This window comes from Papaver somniferum, unplaced genomic scaffold (assembly GCF_003573695.1).
Source record: "Papaver somniferum cultivar HN1 unplaced genomic scaffold, ASM357369v1 unplaced-scaffold_118, whole genome shotgun sequence".
Taxonomy (NCBI): Eukaryota; Viridiplantae; Streptophyta; class Magnoliopsida; order Ranunculales; family Papaveraceae; genus Papaver; species Papaver somniferum.
Genome location: NW_020620825.1, coordinates 15,442,567 through 15,458,405, shown reverse-complemented (window position 1 = coordinate 15,458,405; position 15,839 = coordinate 15,442,567). Strand labels below are relative to the sequence as shown.

Here is a 15,839-nt window from a genome sequence, read left to right as displayed (position 1 = left end):
TTAAATTCTTCGACTTTGGGTCGTAGCAACTCTTAGTTGTGGGTGAGATCAGCTAAGGGAATCAAGTGCATAGTATCCTGATGGGATCAGAGATGTAAGGAGCGCAACTGTACCTTGGATTAGTGTGAGATTGATTGGGGTTCAGCTACAATCCAGACCGAAGTTAGTTTGTAGTAGGCTAGTGTCTGTAGCGCCTTAATACAGTGTGTGTTCAATCTGTACTAGGTCCCGGGGTTTTTCTGCATTTGCGGTTCCTCGTTAACAAAATTCTGGTGTATGTGTTATTTCTTTTCCGCATTATATTTTGTTATATAATTGAAATATCACAGGTTGTGCGTTAGAATCAATCAATTAGAATATCCAACCTTTGGTTGTTGATTTACATTGATTGATACTTAAACATTGGTCTTTGGTACCGTTCAAGTGATTTCTCTTGTATTCAATTAGACTCGCAGATTTCTATTTGCTTGAGTAAAGAATTGAATCGAGAAAGAGAGATATAACTCTTTGATATACTTTATTAAGATTGAGTTTAGTTGATTCTCTTGAAAGTATATTGAAGTTAGTCCATACAGATTGCTAATCGAAATATTGGGTGTGGTTGTTGTACCCCCGCTTTTTCATAACCTTAATTAAAAGATTCTTAACTTATTTATGTTTCGATCCTAGGATTCTCTTCCCTTAGCTATTAAGGAATAACTTTGAACAATTAAAGATTAACATTCACAACACATGTTTAAAGTATGTCGACATCCTTCCACATTAACCAAATATATTTTCGGTATCTCTAATATTTCTAGAATAATAGAAAATTCGAAAAGATATTTTTGGATAATTTTTTTGTGTTAAAAACACAAAACGTGCTCGGATTTGATTGAGACTTTTTGTGGCCGATTGCACATGTTCAAAGGATCGGTTCCCTCTTGTTGCACATGTCCATAGGATAGGTTCCCACATATTTATGGTATCTAACTTGTATATTTGTTGCACATGTCCATAGGATCGGTTCCCCTTTGCCTAAAAACGTGTTGCACATGTTCATAGGATCGGTTCCCCTTTCTGCTATAAACCTGCTGCACCTCATACAAGGACCGGTTCCCCTTTGTGATGTACTGCACCTCTTACTAGAATCAGTTTCCCTTTTCCCAGATTTAGTCAGACATAAAATCACAAACCCGATTATACCATCTCAGGTGATTATTTAAGATCGATTTCACTAATAAACGTCATACCAATACATACGTCAGGTCTTTGTGAAAATTTTTACCAAGAACACAAACAAGTCATGAGCGGTTATACTAAATCACGCATATTGGTTGTTCACAAGATATGCAATGAATAACAATACCAATAACGCCTGGTGATTTCCTTTTCGATTCACAAAACAAGTTTATGAACTTACTTCCTTAAAATACATGTAAAACATTGTTTCTTAGGATGAAATACTCACCTTATACCCATACATAATCACAATAGAATTCAACCGATTATGTCGATGTCTTATCTACAAAGTTTAATGGTTAAGAAATAAACCTCGTATTGTATTCCTTAATACTATGTCTATCTAGAGTGTTCATGCTTCGCAGTTTTGTTTTCAATATGCACGACTTGAATGATACGCTAGGGAATGAAAATTTTCAAGTAAAATATCACTAACCGCAAGTGGAAGGATGATTGTTGTCGTTGTAGCTCCTTGCTTCTTCACATCTTCAAGTCTTCACAATACTTGTAATGTCTCATATCCTAATACTTTCAAGCTAACCTATACGAAGTTGACTCTAGTACATAATCAAGCGACTCTTAACATGAGTTTTGATTCACTAAAATATGACAACCAAACTTGACATACCAACGCTTGGTGGGTTCAATCGAGCTATGCTCTAACACTACCATCAAAGGTTACAGATGGTGCCTAAGGAATAGTTTATGCGTACCAACCTACCTTTTATTACTTTGGGGATATGCAATATTACATGCATATTTACTTAATTCGTTTTTAGAACCAATATTAGTCAATCTTTTCTGCGTACCAGTTGGTAACTGGATTTAAGCCTTACATTCATGTTCTTATGCATTTTCGGTTGCACTATATATGTGCCATCACTACTCCACATCTAAATATGATGGGTTTTCAAAACTTTTAAGTAGTTATGTTGGAAATAAGTTCCCAACAGTTATCCGCATTTTAAAACTTTTTGGAGGAGATCTCTTACCGCTAGATTTGCGGGTCATCACTTTAGTGAGACAGTCTTCTCGTCGTTAAGGGGAGATAAGAAAAAATATTTTCTAAGGGAACGACAGGAATTGTCGTGGTGTGTTTCCACTGTGTATCATATTTATTATTGTACTCCACAAATGTAAATGTGAAATGACAAAGAGTAATCGATTTTACGAATGTATACTGATGCCGCTAAAGTGATGAGACACACATACCAGCTGCACACCTACCTGCAAGGTTACAAATCCTCAATAAGGGATATACACCATAGACTAAGGTGTTGCAACTACACTTAGTGGAAGTGTGGTTGAGGCCTTGGATCCATAAAGGAAGTTGGAGAGACCACTTGGTTCGATCAATCCTCACCTGGAAAGGAAGTAGGTGAGGAAGGCACAACTTACTTATATCATCAGAAATCATCTCATAAGATTGTCTCTGAATATGTCCATGAATCAAACTAGAGGACACTCTGAAGTTTAATAATTCCAGAGAACAATGACATCCCAAGTGGATTATGAGAATGCGCACGAGTCAATGGAAAGATCATGCGAGCATATTGATTATTAATTTCATATACACTTGCTTAAGGAAATAGAGAAAGATGAGATCGAACCGTGCTCCTTGTTGCTTAATGCCAATGAATAACATATTTGGCCTATACAATCCAGGTATAATTTGGTTCTTTTACAAATATACAGGTATTTGGTGCGGTAGTGCTAACCAACCAAGTGTAAATCCTATTGGACATGCATGATTAATTTGTCACAAAGTATAATGAGAAGAAAGCAGTCTTAAAGTATAAAGACTCGCCTTGTGGCGCGAGGTTTCTCACAAAGCCCTGGAATTATTCTCTTGTAATGAACTTTATAGTGTTCTGCTACTTAATTAGCTTGGTAATTTCAAAAGGACTTGAAATGCAGTATGTGGTTGTAATGTATCTCTGAAAGAATCAAGAGATAGAAGATATTTACAAAACTACTTGATAGCCTTTTTTTACCCAAATCAAGTGACTCTAAACCACATGGTGCGTTTACAGTTAGATAGAACGCCCAGTTATAGATAGAAGCAATCAGGCGGATGTGGTATACCCGTCCAAGTGGCTATTTGATTTGGAGGGGATAGACAAGTAAGTTATTTTTCCTTGCATATTCACAAGAAAGTTGATGATTTGGAATTGTAGCTATCTATGTCGATGGTACATACATGATGGGTACTTTTGATGAAATGAGAGACCTTAAATCTATTTGAAATCCGAATTTGAGATGAAAAGTATGGGGAAAGCTCGACCGAATACTGAGCTTGTGGTATATTATTCCACCGGTTTGCATATGTCTAAAGTTGTCAGGAAATTTAACAAAGACATGCATCCTGATAGCACTCTCATGATTAGTCGAGGTTCAAATGAAAGTAACTGACTATTTCATCTAATGGAAGATGACGAAGATGTGTTGGGAGATACAATTCCCATATTTAAGTACAATAGATGCATTGTTGTACTTAGTATAATAATATACTCGAATAAATTTTACATCCTCAGTGAACTTGTTAGCTAGATATAGCTCAGCGCCAACGCAACGTCATTGGAATGGTATAATGAATGTAATAATGTACTTAAAAGTAATCATTGACATGAGTTTGTTTTATCCCTGCAAAGACATAAAAAGGAATGCTAAAGGAGCTGCAATCCAAAGGTTGTTGACTATGAAGGAACAATAATCTCTTCTCAGGGGGAGATATGGTAGACTATTTTTTAAGTCATTACCGATATTCAGTTTCGAAAAATACATGACTAAATGAATTGTCTGGAACAACTCTGAAAGTAATCAGGGGGAGATGCCGACATCAGGGGGAGGATCCAAGGATATGATGTCTACATATTTTACTTCGAAGTTGAAGATGTGTTGTACTCTTTTTCCCTTCGATCGAGAATAGTTTTTCCCAAAAGGTTTTGTTACTCGACAAGGTTTTTAGCGAGACAACACTAAAAATACCAAGTATGTTGAACGTTGAAGACATAAAGATCGCGTTGATATTACTGAAAATATCTAAACCAAAGAAATGAAACGTGATAGTATGTTAAGCAACGTAACTTCCAGAATCAACAACAGGTCTTATAAACATTCAAGTCACCAAAATAATGTGTGATAAACTTCTTTTGATTGCATTATACTAATGAAAATTGTCTGAAATCAGGGGGAGCATCTAATGGTTTGTTGCACTATTTTCCTCTACCGAGGTTGCTTTTTCCCGTAGGGTTTTATTACTCGGCACGGTTTTTAATGAGACAACATACTCGTGTCTAACTATGTTCTAAGTTTTCTTAACATCACACTCGTTTTCTTTAGTTCAGGTTTTGTCCCTATGGGTTTTCCTGACGAATTTTAACAAGTTAATTAACTTAGACTTGTCGGTCTTTGAAGATCGTATTGCATGTGATGAACTACATGTAAATTACGAGACAACATGTGAAATACTACATGTGAAGAGTTGTACAAAGGTTTATCCCACTGGGTTTTTCCTTGTTAAAGTTTTAGTAAGGTAATTGATTTCAGCACAAGTCATCAAGGAAAGAACGACATTTGAAGAAGCACTATGTATAAAGTTTTGTTATTGAACCGCAAAAGGGGGAGTGTTACAGGGCCTACGGCCCATAGATGTGTGGTCCAAAAGGATAGTCTTTTGGTCTTCCCTTTTCCATGTATATAAAGTATTTATCCATGTAACTATACTAATTCTAATCAATGGAAAATCCTTCTTTGTGTGCCTCTCTTATCTTTCTCTGTATTTCTCCTTCAAAACTAACATCTAATCTAACATCTATCTAACATAACTATGGTGAGAGTATTTGGATTGCTATGGTGAGAGTATTTGGAAATAGATCTTTCTCATTGATTATGGACCTACACAAATATGTTATTCTTCTATTTACACCCTACTTACACCTTACACCATCCGAGCACTACTCGCACTTATTAACCGACCAACTCCCCCTACCCCAAGATTATATCTTCCATAAGTGCACCCACTTCTAGTTTTTGTGATAACTGTTCAAAATTTGTACCCATTCTAAAGCTTTTCATCCAAATTTTTTTCTTCACTCTCTTCACCCCCACCAGAGAGTTACCTAGAAATAAAATTGTATTCTTCAATTAGGTTGTTTGGACCTTCCAAGTTGCAATTCTTTAACATTCTACGAACTGCTCATTCATTTCTCAATCTCAAAACTGCTCATTCATCAGGAAGGTTTTACCCGTAGACCAAGAGGAAACTTTGGAGAGTACGAAAATGATTGATAAAGTAGCTTTATTTCTGATTTTAGGCATCAAATGATTCAAAGATGATGAAGACAAGCTTGGAAAATTTATTAAAACTCATTTTTTTAAAGATTGTTGGGGATGGATAAGTTGGTTTGGCTCTAAAAGTAAGATTTTTGATGCTAGAATCTTCATTTCTGTTTCACTTATTCTGGGTTTTTGATTTTTTATATGAGTTTCGATACTATTTATTGTTGTTTCTCTAAAAAAAGTCTAATTTTAGGTCGTCTATGAAATGGTTTTTTTTTTCAGATGTATGGGATTGATTGTTCAAGAGGCCTCCTAAAGCTGCGATTGATGTAACTCTTAGCTTTCTTGGACTACGCAAATTTGGATTCTGCATGTGATGATTATCAATTTTGTCTATTCTTTTTTGAGGTCTCTGAACAAAAAAGCATGACAAATTATTTGCACTTCATCAATCAAAGTAGTTAATCTCTCACAATTTTTATTCAGCGCTGAATTGGGGGACATGGAAACTAATTGGGGGCCATGACACATTTTATACTCACACCAAAAGATATATGAGGCTTCCAAAATGATGGTGAAATAACTATTTTACCCTTCTCTAATAACTTCTTCTCCTCCCATTCTTCTTCTCCTCCGCTTCCTCTCTCCCACCGTTTCCCATTCCATTAACGACTTCTGAGAAAAAAAATCTCATCGATTCATCGTCGTAAGTGAACTAAAACCTCTTAATCTAAGTTGGGTTTGCGTTTTAATTTGATTTGTTGATTGAAAAATTAGGTTTTCAACTGCAAAATTGCAGTTACAGTTCCAGGATCGTTAACCACGGTTTTTTATTGCTTAACGATTTTTTATATGCATGTTGAATTGATGAAAACTTGTTAACCATTAGGGTATAGTAGATAACGACCCTAAACCTGGTTTTCTGCCCTAAAATAGTGTCGTCTAGGGATTTCTAAATCGTTAACGATTCTTCTCGACGACCCTTTTTAAATACGAACGACTCTGTCTTATGCAGAACCACCTCTCTGTCCCAAATAGTGACAGGGTCGTCAATATATTTCTAAAGCATTAACGATTCTTTGTTTGACAACCCCTTTATGAAACTAACGACTCTATATGATACAAAATTTGTTCCTTGTTGAAAAAATAGGAAGGGTCGTCATGTCAAATGATTATAGTCGTTAACTATGTTGAAGGGTCGTCATGTCAAATTTTTGAAGTCGTTAGCGATGTTGAAGGGTCGTTTGGTTTTATAGATTATGCTTGCCGACCCTTGATGTATGAAATGGCTCGCTAGGATCGTCAGTATACAGGAATGCCTAATTAACGACCCTAAGAGTAACATCTTTAGAGAGTAAAAAGTTTTAGAGTTGTTGGGTTCTAAACATATTAAGTTAACGGCTCTAGATGACCTAACTAGCTGGAGTCGTCAATTATATCACACTTGGTTGACGATTTTTCATAACCTGCAAAATTTGCAGGTTTGAGTCGTCAAAGGTTGTGTCAAGTAATTGACGACTCCTTAGAGTCGTTTGTTTATTACCCTCTCGACTTAACGACCCTCTCTCTGAGTAGTTGCATAGTGTACATGAATCGACCACTTGGGGCATCATTCATACAATTTGAAGAGTATAAGAAGTTTACCTGATTGTTTTGAGCTTCGGGTTCTTCATTTTGAGGATTGGTTCCTTCATTTTGAGCAATATGATTCCTCTACTGGAATCCCCAAAAAACTCAACTTCTTCTTCTCCACAACACAAAAACACAATTTTTCTTTTATCAAAAATTTATCCCTAAATCTGATTTTAATCTAATTAAAATAATTAACAATTAATTAACTTAACTACCACTAATGATCTGGGGTAGTTTAGCCATTTGAAAAAGTTGAGGATAAGGGATAACTCCCAAATACTATTTCATGATCTTTTTTGTCCTGTAGCTAGGGATCTCAATTATTTTTCAAGGGCCCCCAATTCAGCCTTGTTTTTATTTCATATAGTTGGGAATTTATTCTTTATTTTTTTATGAATAAATTAACAGGGAAATTTATCCAAATTTGCTCTAAATATTATCATCCAAGTGGTGTTCCTCCTTTCATGTTAAAGATTTTCAGACTCCTATACAACAAATCAGAAGAAAGGTTAGTTGTTTACCCAATTTTCTTAATTTTGAGGGGCGGATTTGGTTGGAAATTAGGCGAGTTTTGTTGGATATTCATGTTGTGCATCATTTTTTAGAGACAACCAAGAAAATTTTGAAAATATTTTACGTGGTATATAACATACAATTCATGAATTCAGTTTGTGTTGATTCAATTTTGATACTTACCTGAACATAGAAATCAGTTTTTGATGTTTCTTTTTTCCAATTTTGGTGCATTCCTCTAATGACTTTAACATGTTTGCGTCATTGTTTGTATAAACTCCTTTTTTACCCCCTAATTGTAATCTTGAACTGTCAAATGATGTGTACTGTTTTTTTTTTTAATTCTCCAGTAAATCAAGCTCACGCTTCGTGGTTCAAGCTTGGGGGTTGAGGATCGCAGTAGGTTGAAACCAGGGCAACTGATCAGCCGTGATTTGAATAGCCTATCTCAAATAATAAGGAAACAAGATAAGGTAATACAACTATATAATGACATTGACAAAGCAAAATATCCATTGAATGCTTTCTCATGGAAATTATCTAGAAGTAGCATACATGATTTATGTTTCTTTCTTTTCTCTTGCCTTTGGGTTTTGTACGCGTTCATGACACTCATTTGTATACAAGGTTTAATCACCTTCTAAACTACGGAGCAGGTAGATGACATGTTTTATGGATAAATCAATTTAGGCTACTAAGATCCAATTTAATTGCTTATTGTGAAAGACAAGATGCAATTGTCGCTCTCTAACAGAAGCCTCTCAGCATGCCGTTAGCATTTGCTAATTCATGGCCTATCAGTATCTTCCTATTGTTGAATGGTGTAATTTACATGTGCATTAAAGCTATAATGGTGTAATTCAGGTCTTTTTTTTATTTCAAATATAGCTCTCTTTGTATTGTGCCCATTTTTGGGGTTCTTGATAGTTTGTGTTATGCATCATAGAATACTATGTGTGGACTTTATGTGGACTTTCTTCAGAAGTTAAGAAATATTGAAAGGCCATTGCTGCTATTCTGGCTAATACCTTAGGTGCTGTGGATGACTTATAGATTATGTCTGTATACTTATAATAATATTCATACAAATGAGTTATAAGAACAGAGAGTGTCGAGTTCATGCCTTTCTCATTGTCTTTCTTCCTCACATTGAGTGCAATTTTTATAGTTTCCTTATGGTCTTATACTGATAGACATATATCGCAGTAAGTAATTCTAAATTGTATGTTGTATGCACGAAATATAGCAGGATCCATATTTGGCAGGTACTCTAACTTCTGTTGCCATTGTGTTATGTTAACAATTTCGCTTTGTTTGGTACTTAAGCTTGGATTCATGCCCCACATTTATATATTTCGTGTTCGTCATGTTTTAATTTCTGACGTAGTTAGGGATTGGAACCTTAAAACAGATAGATTCTCATTTAATCTAAGCCACATTTAGGGTATGCAGGTACAATTCATTTGGTTCTACTTACCATTTTCGTTATTTTGGAGAAAAGTGCAGCAAGTATATAATCTCTTCTCTCTGTCACTATTGAATTATTTGAAGAGGTTTTGGGTATTGGTTTGCAGAAATTAGAGTGCTAAGAACTCTAGAACTTAGATTATCAACTTCAAATCTAACTCCATTAAAAATGAAAACTTGAAGTTAACATGCTCAATTTAGAGAGGCACGTCTGCATTATAATTAACATGAATGGATTACTTACACGTCTGCATTCTTAAAAATCTCAACCAATAAGGGAAACAATCAAATCCTTAAGGTTATTGAGTTTGGTTCTTGATGTCTCACAGATTTCGGGTTCACAAACTTTGGATTGTACACTGACGATTCTAAATTTTCTATACTTTTTTCTTATTGGAGTTAAACAAGTGTTTTTGTTAAATTGCTTTTGTGTTTACGCTTCAAATTAGGGGTCCATCTGTGGTTACATGGTTTTGAGTCAATCTTTATATTTGGGAAGATTGTGCATAAGAGATTTCATGCTTACGCTTTGAAGATTTTTATGGTTGCTCGAGCTTCAAGTCGGACTTAGTCCAATTACCATGTGCCTTGGCTTTGCATTTTCCTTATGTTGCCTTTCCCATTATGCATCATTGTGCTGTGAGGATACATCTTTTCTTGACCAAGTTGTAAGGGACTAACCCCAGGTATGGTTAGTGCTTAATAAAAAACAGGTATAGTTAAAAGATTTCATGCTTAATCTTTGAAGATTTTTGTTGATTGAGCAGTTACGGTGGTCAATAGAAGATAGCGTTTTGATCTTCTACAAGAATAGAAATGTTTTTTTTCATGGAATGCTGTGATCTGTGGGTGTGCAGATATAAATGGTTTGCGGTAAGTCTAAAATAGACTATGTTTCTGAACTACGATAATGGATAGGAAAAAAATATGTCCCAGATTAGGAAAAAGAACTTACACCTGACATGAGTGATGTATGTAAATAACATAACTAAACAGTTGTTAAGGCATAAGGTTTTGTAAGCAGTTTCCTCAGCAATTAGTTAATTTCTTTTGAACCTTACATGTTGACAACATTTTACTTTCTCTTATTCTTTGTCATCTTTTTCAATTTTCAGGGGCATGTGGTTGCAATGGATGTACTTGGTCACCTACAAAGTGCGGTGGTCTGTTGCGCAGGTGAGAAATTCATTTCCTTAGAGTACATTTGAAAATTTTCTTCTGGCAGTGGTAAGTTCTCTACCGTTATAACTATTTTTTGTTGTTGTCATGTTACTTGAAGTAATTACAACCTTTTTATATAAGCCAAGGCTCTGTGAGATACTTTTCCTGTTTCAGATAAGTCATTAGCATGTATCTGGGTGAAATTCTTCATCGTCAGCTGGATACGGGAAAGTGGATACAAATAGATTCTTGGTGTTGTGAGTGTATGGCCACGACTTATATGGCCATGTTTGATAAGGGTAAAAATTGAATGATGCTTTTCTGATCCGAATTACGAACTAGAGGGATGTGATTTGCTGGACTGTGAGATGTTTCAGAATGGCAGATGAAAGTTGGTATCACATAGGAACATTTCTGGCTCAAATTTAAGAAGGCAAACGATGTGACCTACTGTGGAACGGTTCTTACATCAATTATGACAATATAGTAGAGTGGCTGGGGGTTGCTTTTTTTTTGCTTATATTTATGCTTAGAAATAGTATAGCTAAGTTGACGATGCTATTAAGGAATTATCAACTCACTTTGGTTGGAGGAACTGCTTTTGGTTTCCCAATTGATTGTTTAAACAATTCAACAAGTGCAAGTTTCCTGTGTTTGTTTTTTCTTTTTGGTTCTATTTTGCATTATAAATGCTTGCTCAATGCTAACTGCCACCATATTTCACCTAACATGGTAACAAAAACTGGGTCTTTCTTTTAGTCCTACTTGGGTTATGAAACCAGAGTGAACCACTCCTTGCCTTGAAACCATCATTTAGAGGTCAAGAATGTTTGGAAAAAGTGACATGCCAACATCACTATGAATGGATCAAACTCTGTACAGCATAATGATAGCGCAGAGGATGGCTCAAAGTTGAGACAGCTGATCGTTTTGCAGCGATAATGTTTACTTATCCATGTAGTTAATGAAAGTTATGTAGGCTTGCAGGGTATTTGTGTATCCACCACAAGATCGGAAAAAACTGTGTTCATCATCGACGCTATGATAATTGGAAAAGTGTATTTCTGCTCATGCTAACTATGACATTTGTGTATATATTGATTACTTGTGAGTTATGAAAGCTTAGCACCGGCTCAGCGACTCAAACAGGGAACTAATGCTTAACCGAACCTAAATCAGACTATATTCCCGGTGCGAAGCACGGGTTACTATCTAGTTTTCCTATGAACCCTAACCTCGTCGAGCACGAGCACTAAGGCGGAGTCCCTTAGATGGGAACCAACAACTTTAAAACGGACTCTCTTGCTTTTCTTGGAGCTCTTTAGTTTACGCGGAAGTTCCATCCATGGCTGCTACGAGGAGCAGAACAAGCAGTTTCTCTCGGAATCAATCCACTTCACCTTTATCTCAGATACCTGGAATCAAGCCTGGACCTAATGGAGTCACTTATGTATCCTCTGGAATCCCAGACCTTGATAGTAAAAATCTCTCTTTTTCTCTTCTAATTAGAAATCTACTGTATATACTTGTGTTGATTTTGACATTGAGTTGTTTGATTTTAATTTATAGAGATTTTAGGAGGTGGGTTTCCATTAGGAAGTTTAGTAATGATAATGGAAGATGCAGAAGCACCACATCATTTATTATTATTAAGGAATTTCATGTCGCAAGGACTTCTACATAATCAACCGCTTCTTTATGCGAGTCCTTCCAAAGACCCAAGAGCTTTTCTTGGTACTTTACCTAGTCCCGTTTTGTCGAAAGACGAGAAAAGTCGCAGCAGTATTGATCAAGAACAGGTGTTTATTTCTACTCTTTTCGCTATCTTGATTATGGGTTTTTGTTTAATTAACAATTTGATGGGTTTGGTTGAATTTAGGAGAAGGGTTTAAGGATTGCTTGGCAGTACAAGAAGTATTTTGGGGAGAATCAACAAAATTTGGATAGAAGTAAGTTGTTTTTCTGGTTAATTGAGTATTAAGGCATGGACAACCTGTGGTGCATAGAAGAAGCTTACGTTTTATGTTTCTTTAGAGTGTCTAATGAGTTGTGTTTGTTCAGATGCGACTGAGTACTGCAATGAATTTGACTTGCGCAAACCACTCGAGAGGCATATATTGAATGCGCAGCGAATTGAGTGTTTTAGTATCCAAGAGTCGCCAAGTCTTTCAGCTTTTCGTGATCGATGTTCTTCATTCTTAACTCAAACTTCAAGGTATGATAATTATGAAGAAGATATTTTATTGCAGGCGTGCTGCATTAGCTCCACAAGTGTAGGACAAACTAGTTATTTCTTAATTTTGGGTTCAAATGAAGCTGATGCTTCTTATAAGTCATGATTGTGATCCCTTTCTTGGTAGAGCATCCATAATATGGAAGTTTGTAACATCATGTATACGCATGAAATTTTTTGATTACATTCATCCAACTGCAGATTTTACTGTTAAACGGAATTTGGGAACCCGACAATGACAGTGACGTCCCACTTATTAACTTGTCCATTTTTCTCACTAACTTTTCTGAGTACAGAAATGTATCCCATGGAGTAGAACACTCAGTAATATATCCAATTTATGCCATGGTTTTCTCTCCCAAAAGAGCAACTCAGGAGAATCATGTTGTACCCATTAGGTCTCTTTTGTATCTGACCCTTCTTCTGGTTTAAAGTAGGCTTTTCAAACAGCTCAGGCAAACTCATGTTTAAACACTGTTAATGTATGATTTTACCCCAAATTGTTTGTTTGATGCTGCCCGCGGTGCAGTGCCCATCGTATTAGCTTTAACACAGTTTTGATACGATGCCTTACTTGGTAGTAACACTTCATGGGGTACTATACCATGGTATGCAATTTACACAAACTACTCTCAAACTCCTCAAAAGTAGAAGAAGAGCGAAGCAATAACACAGCTTGTAACTGCCTCTTTTCTGTTTCAACCACATAAGGTCCTCAGGTAATTGATATCAAATAGTCTTCTGACCAAGGTATACGTGGACCTAGAATACCGCTCACATACACTCAAAGAATTTGTGCTAGCATGCTTTTCTACTTACGCTGATCTGTTACTAGTCAGCATCTTTTCTTCCCCCAACAACTTGGTAGTTTGGTATAGGATTAGAGCTGGCCAAGAGTTTCTCCTTGTGTAGTTTTGAGCGGTAAAAATTTCATCAATCATATGTTATTAGTTTGCTGAAACTTTCTATGTCTTTTCCAGGAATGATGGTGGAACTATATGTCCGGGTAGAATTGCCATACAATCATTCTGTGCTCCACAATGTTGCTATTCTGAGATGGTTAGTTGCGATAACGATATAAGCTCTTTCATGTGTAATGCTATCTTATTTATTTGGTTATGTTAGTTTAGATAAATAAGGGTTGGTTAAATGTTTTGCATGTAAGTTAGGGGATTTCTTTGCTAATTCATAATGCTAAATTAATGATGTCTGCCCCTCATGTAAACACAGTCCTCTTAGGCAGAAATCTGAGCAATATATTCCATCTGATTATAACTTTCCTTTTCGGACGTAATTAACAGACATTGTTTTTGATAGGAATGGGATATGCTTTCCTTTGTTAGGTCTCTGAAAAGCATGGTACGGTCTTCAAATGCAGTTGCGGTGATTACTTTTCCGCCATCGCTTCTTTCATCTTCCTTCTCTAAGAGATGGCAGCATATGGCAGATACCTTGCTTGCAGTCAGAGCAATCCCAGGTTTGTCTCGACGTTAGAATCTTTTTGCGTTCTAAAGTCGTCCAATCCTAAAACGAACCCACGATTTGGATTTCTGCGAAACAGACAAGGATAAAGACTTGGCAAAACTCCTAACTGGCTACCAGGATATGGTTGGTTTTCTTCATGTGCACAAAGTATCCCAGATCAATACACAGGTACGCGAGAAATGTTAGGTTTTTTTTAATCCTGCTTCTTTCTTAATCTTCTACAGGTTACCCACATAGGCGCCTATTATGTTCTTATGAAAAATGGTATTTACTGCTTTTAGTTCTCAAGCTCCACCTTTGAATTCGTTTTTTTACACCATTTTGCTGTTTGTAGTTCATTAAAGAGATCTTCACCATTTTTTACACTGTTTTTTACCCACATGAGTCAGCTAGCACCCTTGCGGTCCCAAATTGTCTCCTACCGAATATTCTTGTGTATGCCAATTACCAGCGTCGTTTTTAGTTTGGCATTTTGTTTAGCTGGGTCTAACTTTCATTTAGTTTTATCGTATCAGTCGGCTATAAGTTCAACCTTGGAAAACTTTGATTAACTTATCAATCTCTCTTCAAAATTTTACGCAGGTTCCTGTAATTCTCGAGGCAACAACATTCTCAATAAAGCTCCAACGGCGTAGATCTTTGGTCCTAGAGAGGCTAAACCAAGCCCCAGTTGATGGTTCAAGTGGTAGTTCACACGATGTATCAGGCAGCTGCGGTGGTGGTTCAAAGTCATCCATCCTTGATTTTTAGTTCTATAATCTCAATGATGAAAACGAAAGTTTGGGTGTTCAATCCTGGGCGATGTGTGGTTCACAATTTGGAGTTCGTGTTGTCCAACAGGATCTATGAAATTCTGGGTTTCTGCATTCGTCGGGGCACTTCAAGGACATAAAATCGTACCGAGTGTGCTTTGGAGGGCTCATGAGAAGGACTTGTTCAGTGCACTGATTTTTGGGGCATACAGTGTCTTTGTGAACTAATTACTTGATTGATGTGAAATAGCTCCTACGGTTTATCTTCCATATTTAAAAAGTTAAAAGAGAATAAACCTCAGATTTCATTTTTTTTTTCTAACTTCTGAAATTCTGAGAATGAGAAACCAGTGTAGAAGGCTCCTCATTTGATTGTCTTACAAAAATGAAAACTGAACTGGGAGTATCAAACAGCAAAAAAAGCAGGGTAGAGCCGTGGAAGGGTACAAATTTCAATAAGAGAAATAAAAAGAATCAAGAAAGCCTTTTTTACTTGATTCTTTCTTGATTCTTTTTATTTACATGCATCCTTTGCATGTACTGCACCCTCGGTTTACAGGTATAATCGGTAATACTTGTTGGCTCATCCTATGTGTTACTCTTGGGGGAGTTGAAAAAAACCTGGATTCATCTCAATGATTCTAACTGATTGGACATTTTGTTAAAATGTTGTGGCTTCTATACTGTAGCTCTTCTGCAGGATAGTTAACTCTGGAAATCCGAAGTTGGAAACATCAGAACTTTACAGTAATGAGTATCCTTTTCTTTATGAGGCTCTCTTCAATACATTTAGTATACATTAGCCGCATGACAATTTTTCTGCATTAATAAAGGTGCATTATCTTAGATGGCAAACTTTAGCCAAGGGATTGTGTATGTCACGGCATCTTATGCATCATTTGCGACCAATATGCTGTGATTGGGTAGCTGTTTTATATGATTTAATACTTGTTGTAGAAAACATCTGTGCCAAAAATCAGTTTCCTTGACAGAATCAGCTATCGTCTGTTCAATTTCAACGATCACCCTAGCGGAATGGTGACACTTTTCAACTTGCTCGTCATGGGAAATTGGCAAGTGTGGATGCCGCACTC

General features: G+C 36.3%; 1 protein-coding gene across 5 annotated transcripts; it reads left to right on the top strand.

Moving 5' to 3' along the window:
• Positions 1-5,266: 5,266 nt before the first annotated feature.
• LOC113330353 (elongator complex protein 4-like) lies at positions 5,267-15,039 on the top strand. 5 transcript variants are annotated; one of them, XM_026577165.1, is made up of 14 exons: positions 5,267-5,639; positions 5,785-5,910; positions 7,543-7,642; positions 7,998-8,120; positions 9,882-9,987; positions 10,230-10,290; positions 10,450-11,753; positions 11,845-12,074; positions 12,155-12,224; positions 12,337-12,490; positions 13,489-13,567; positions 13,826-13,985; positions 14,070-14,161; positions 14,576-15,039. In XM_026577165.1, the coding sequence occupies exons 7-14, from the start codon at positions 11,621-11,623 to the stop codon at positions 14,741-14,743; spliced, it is 1,086 nt and encodes a 361-aa protein (XP_026432950.1). In that variant the 5' UTR covers positions 5,267-5,639; positions 5,785-5,910; positions 7,543-7,642; positions 7,998-8,120; positions 9,882-9,987; positions 10,230-10,290; positions 10,450-11,620; the 3' UTR covers positions 14,744-15,039. The 5 variants fall into 5 exon arrangements, with proteins under 5 accessions (XP_026432950.1, XP_026432951.1, XP_026432949.1 ...); XM_026577166.1 differs by having other exon boundaries at positions 9,863-9,987; XM_026577164.1 differs by having other exon boundaries at positions 9,564-9,987.
• Positions 15,040-15,839: the final 800 nt, after the last annotated feature.

What these genes read in the sequence shown, in the direction of transcription:
- LOC113330353 (XM_026577167.1), top strand. Translation starts at nt 11,621, where the DNA reads ATGGCTGCTACGAGGAGCAGAACAAGCAGTTTCTCTCGGAATCAATCC. An exon ending in TGCAGTCAGAGCAATCCCAG is followed by an intron (nt 13,986 to 14,069) that starts GTTTGTCTCGAC and finishes TCTGCGAAACAG; the next exon opens with ACAAGGATAAAGACTTGGCA. An exon ending in TATCCCAGATCAATACACAG is followed by an intron (nt 14,162 to 14,575) that starts GTACGCGAGAAA and finishes AATTTTACGCAG; the next exon opens with GTTCCTGTAATTCTCGAGGC.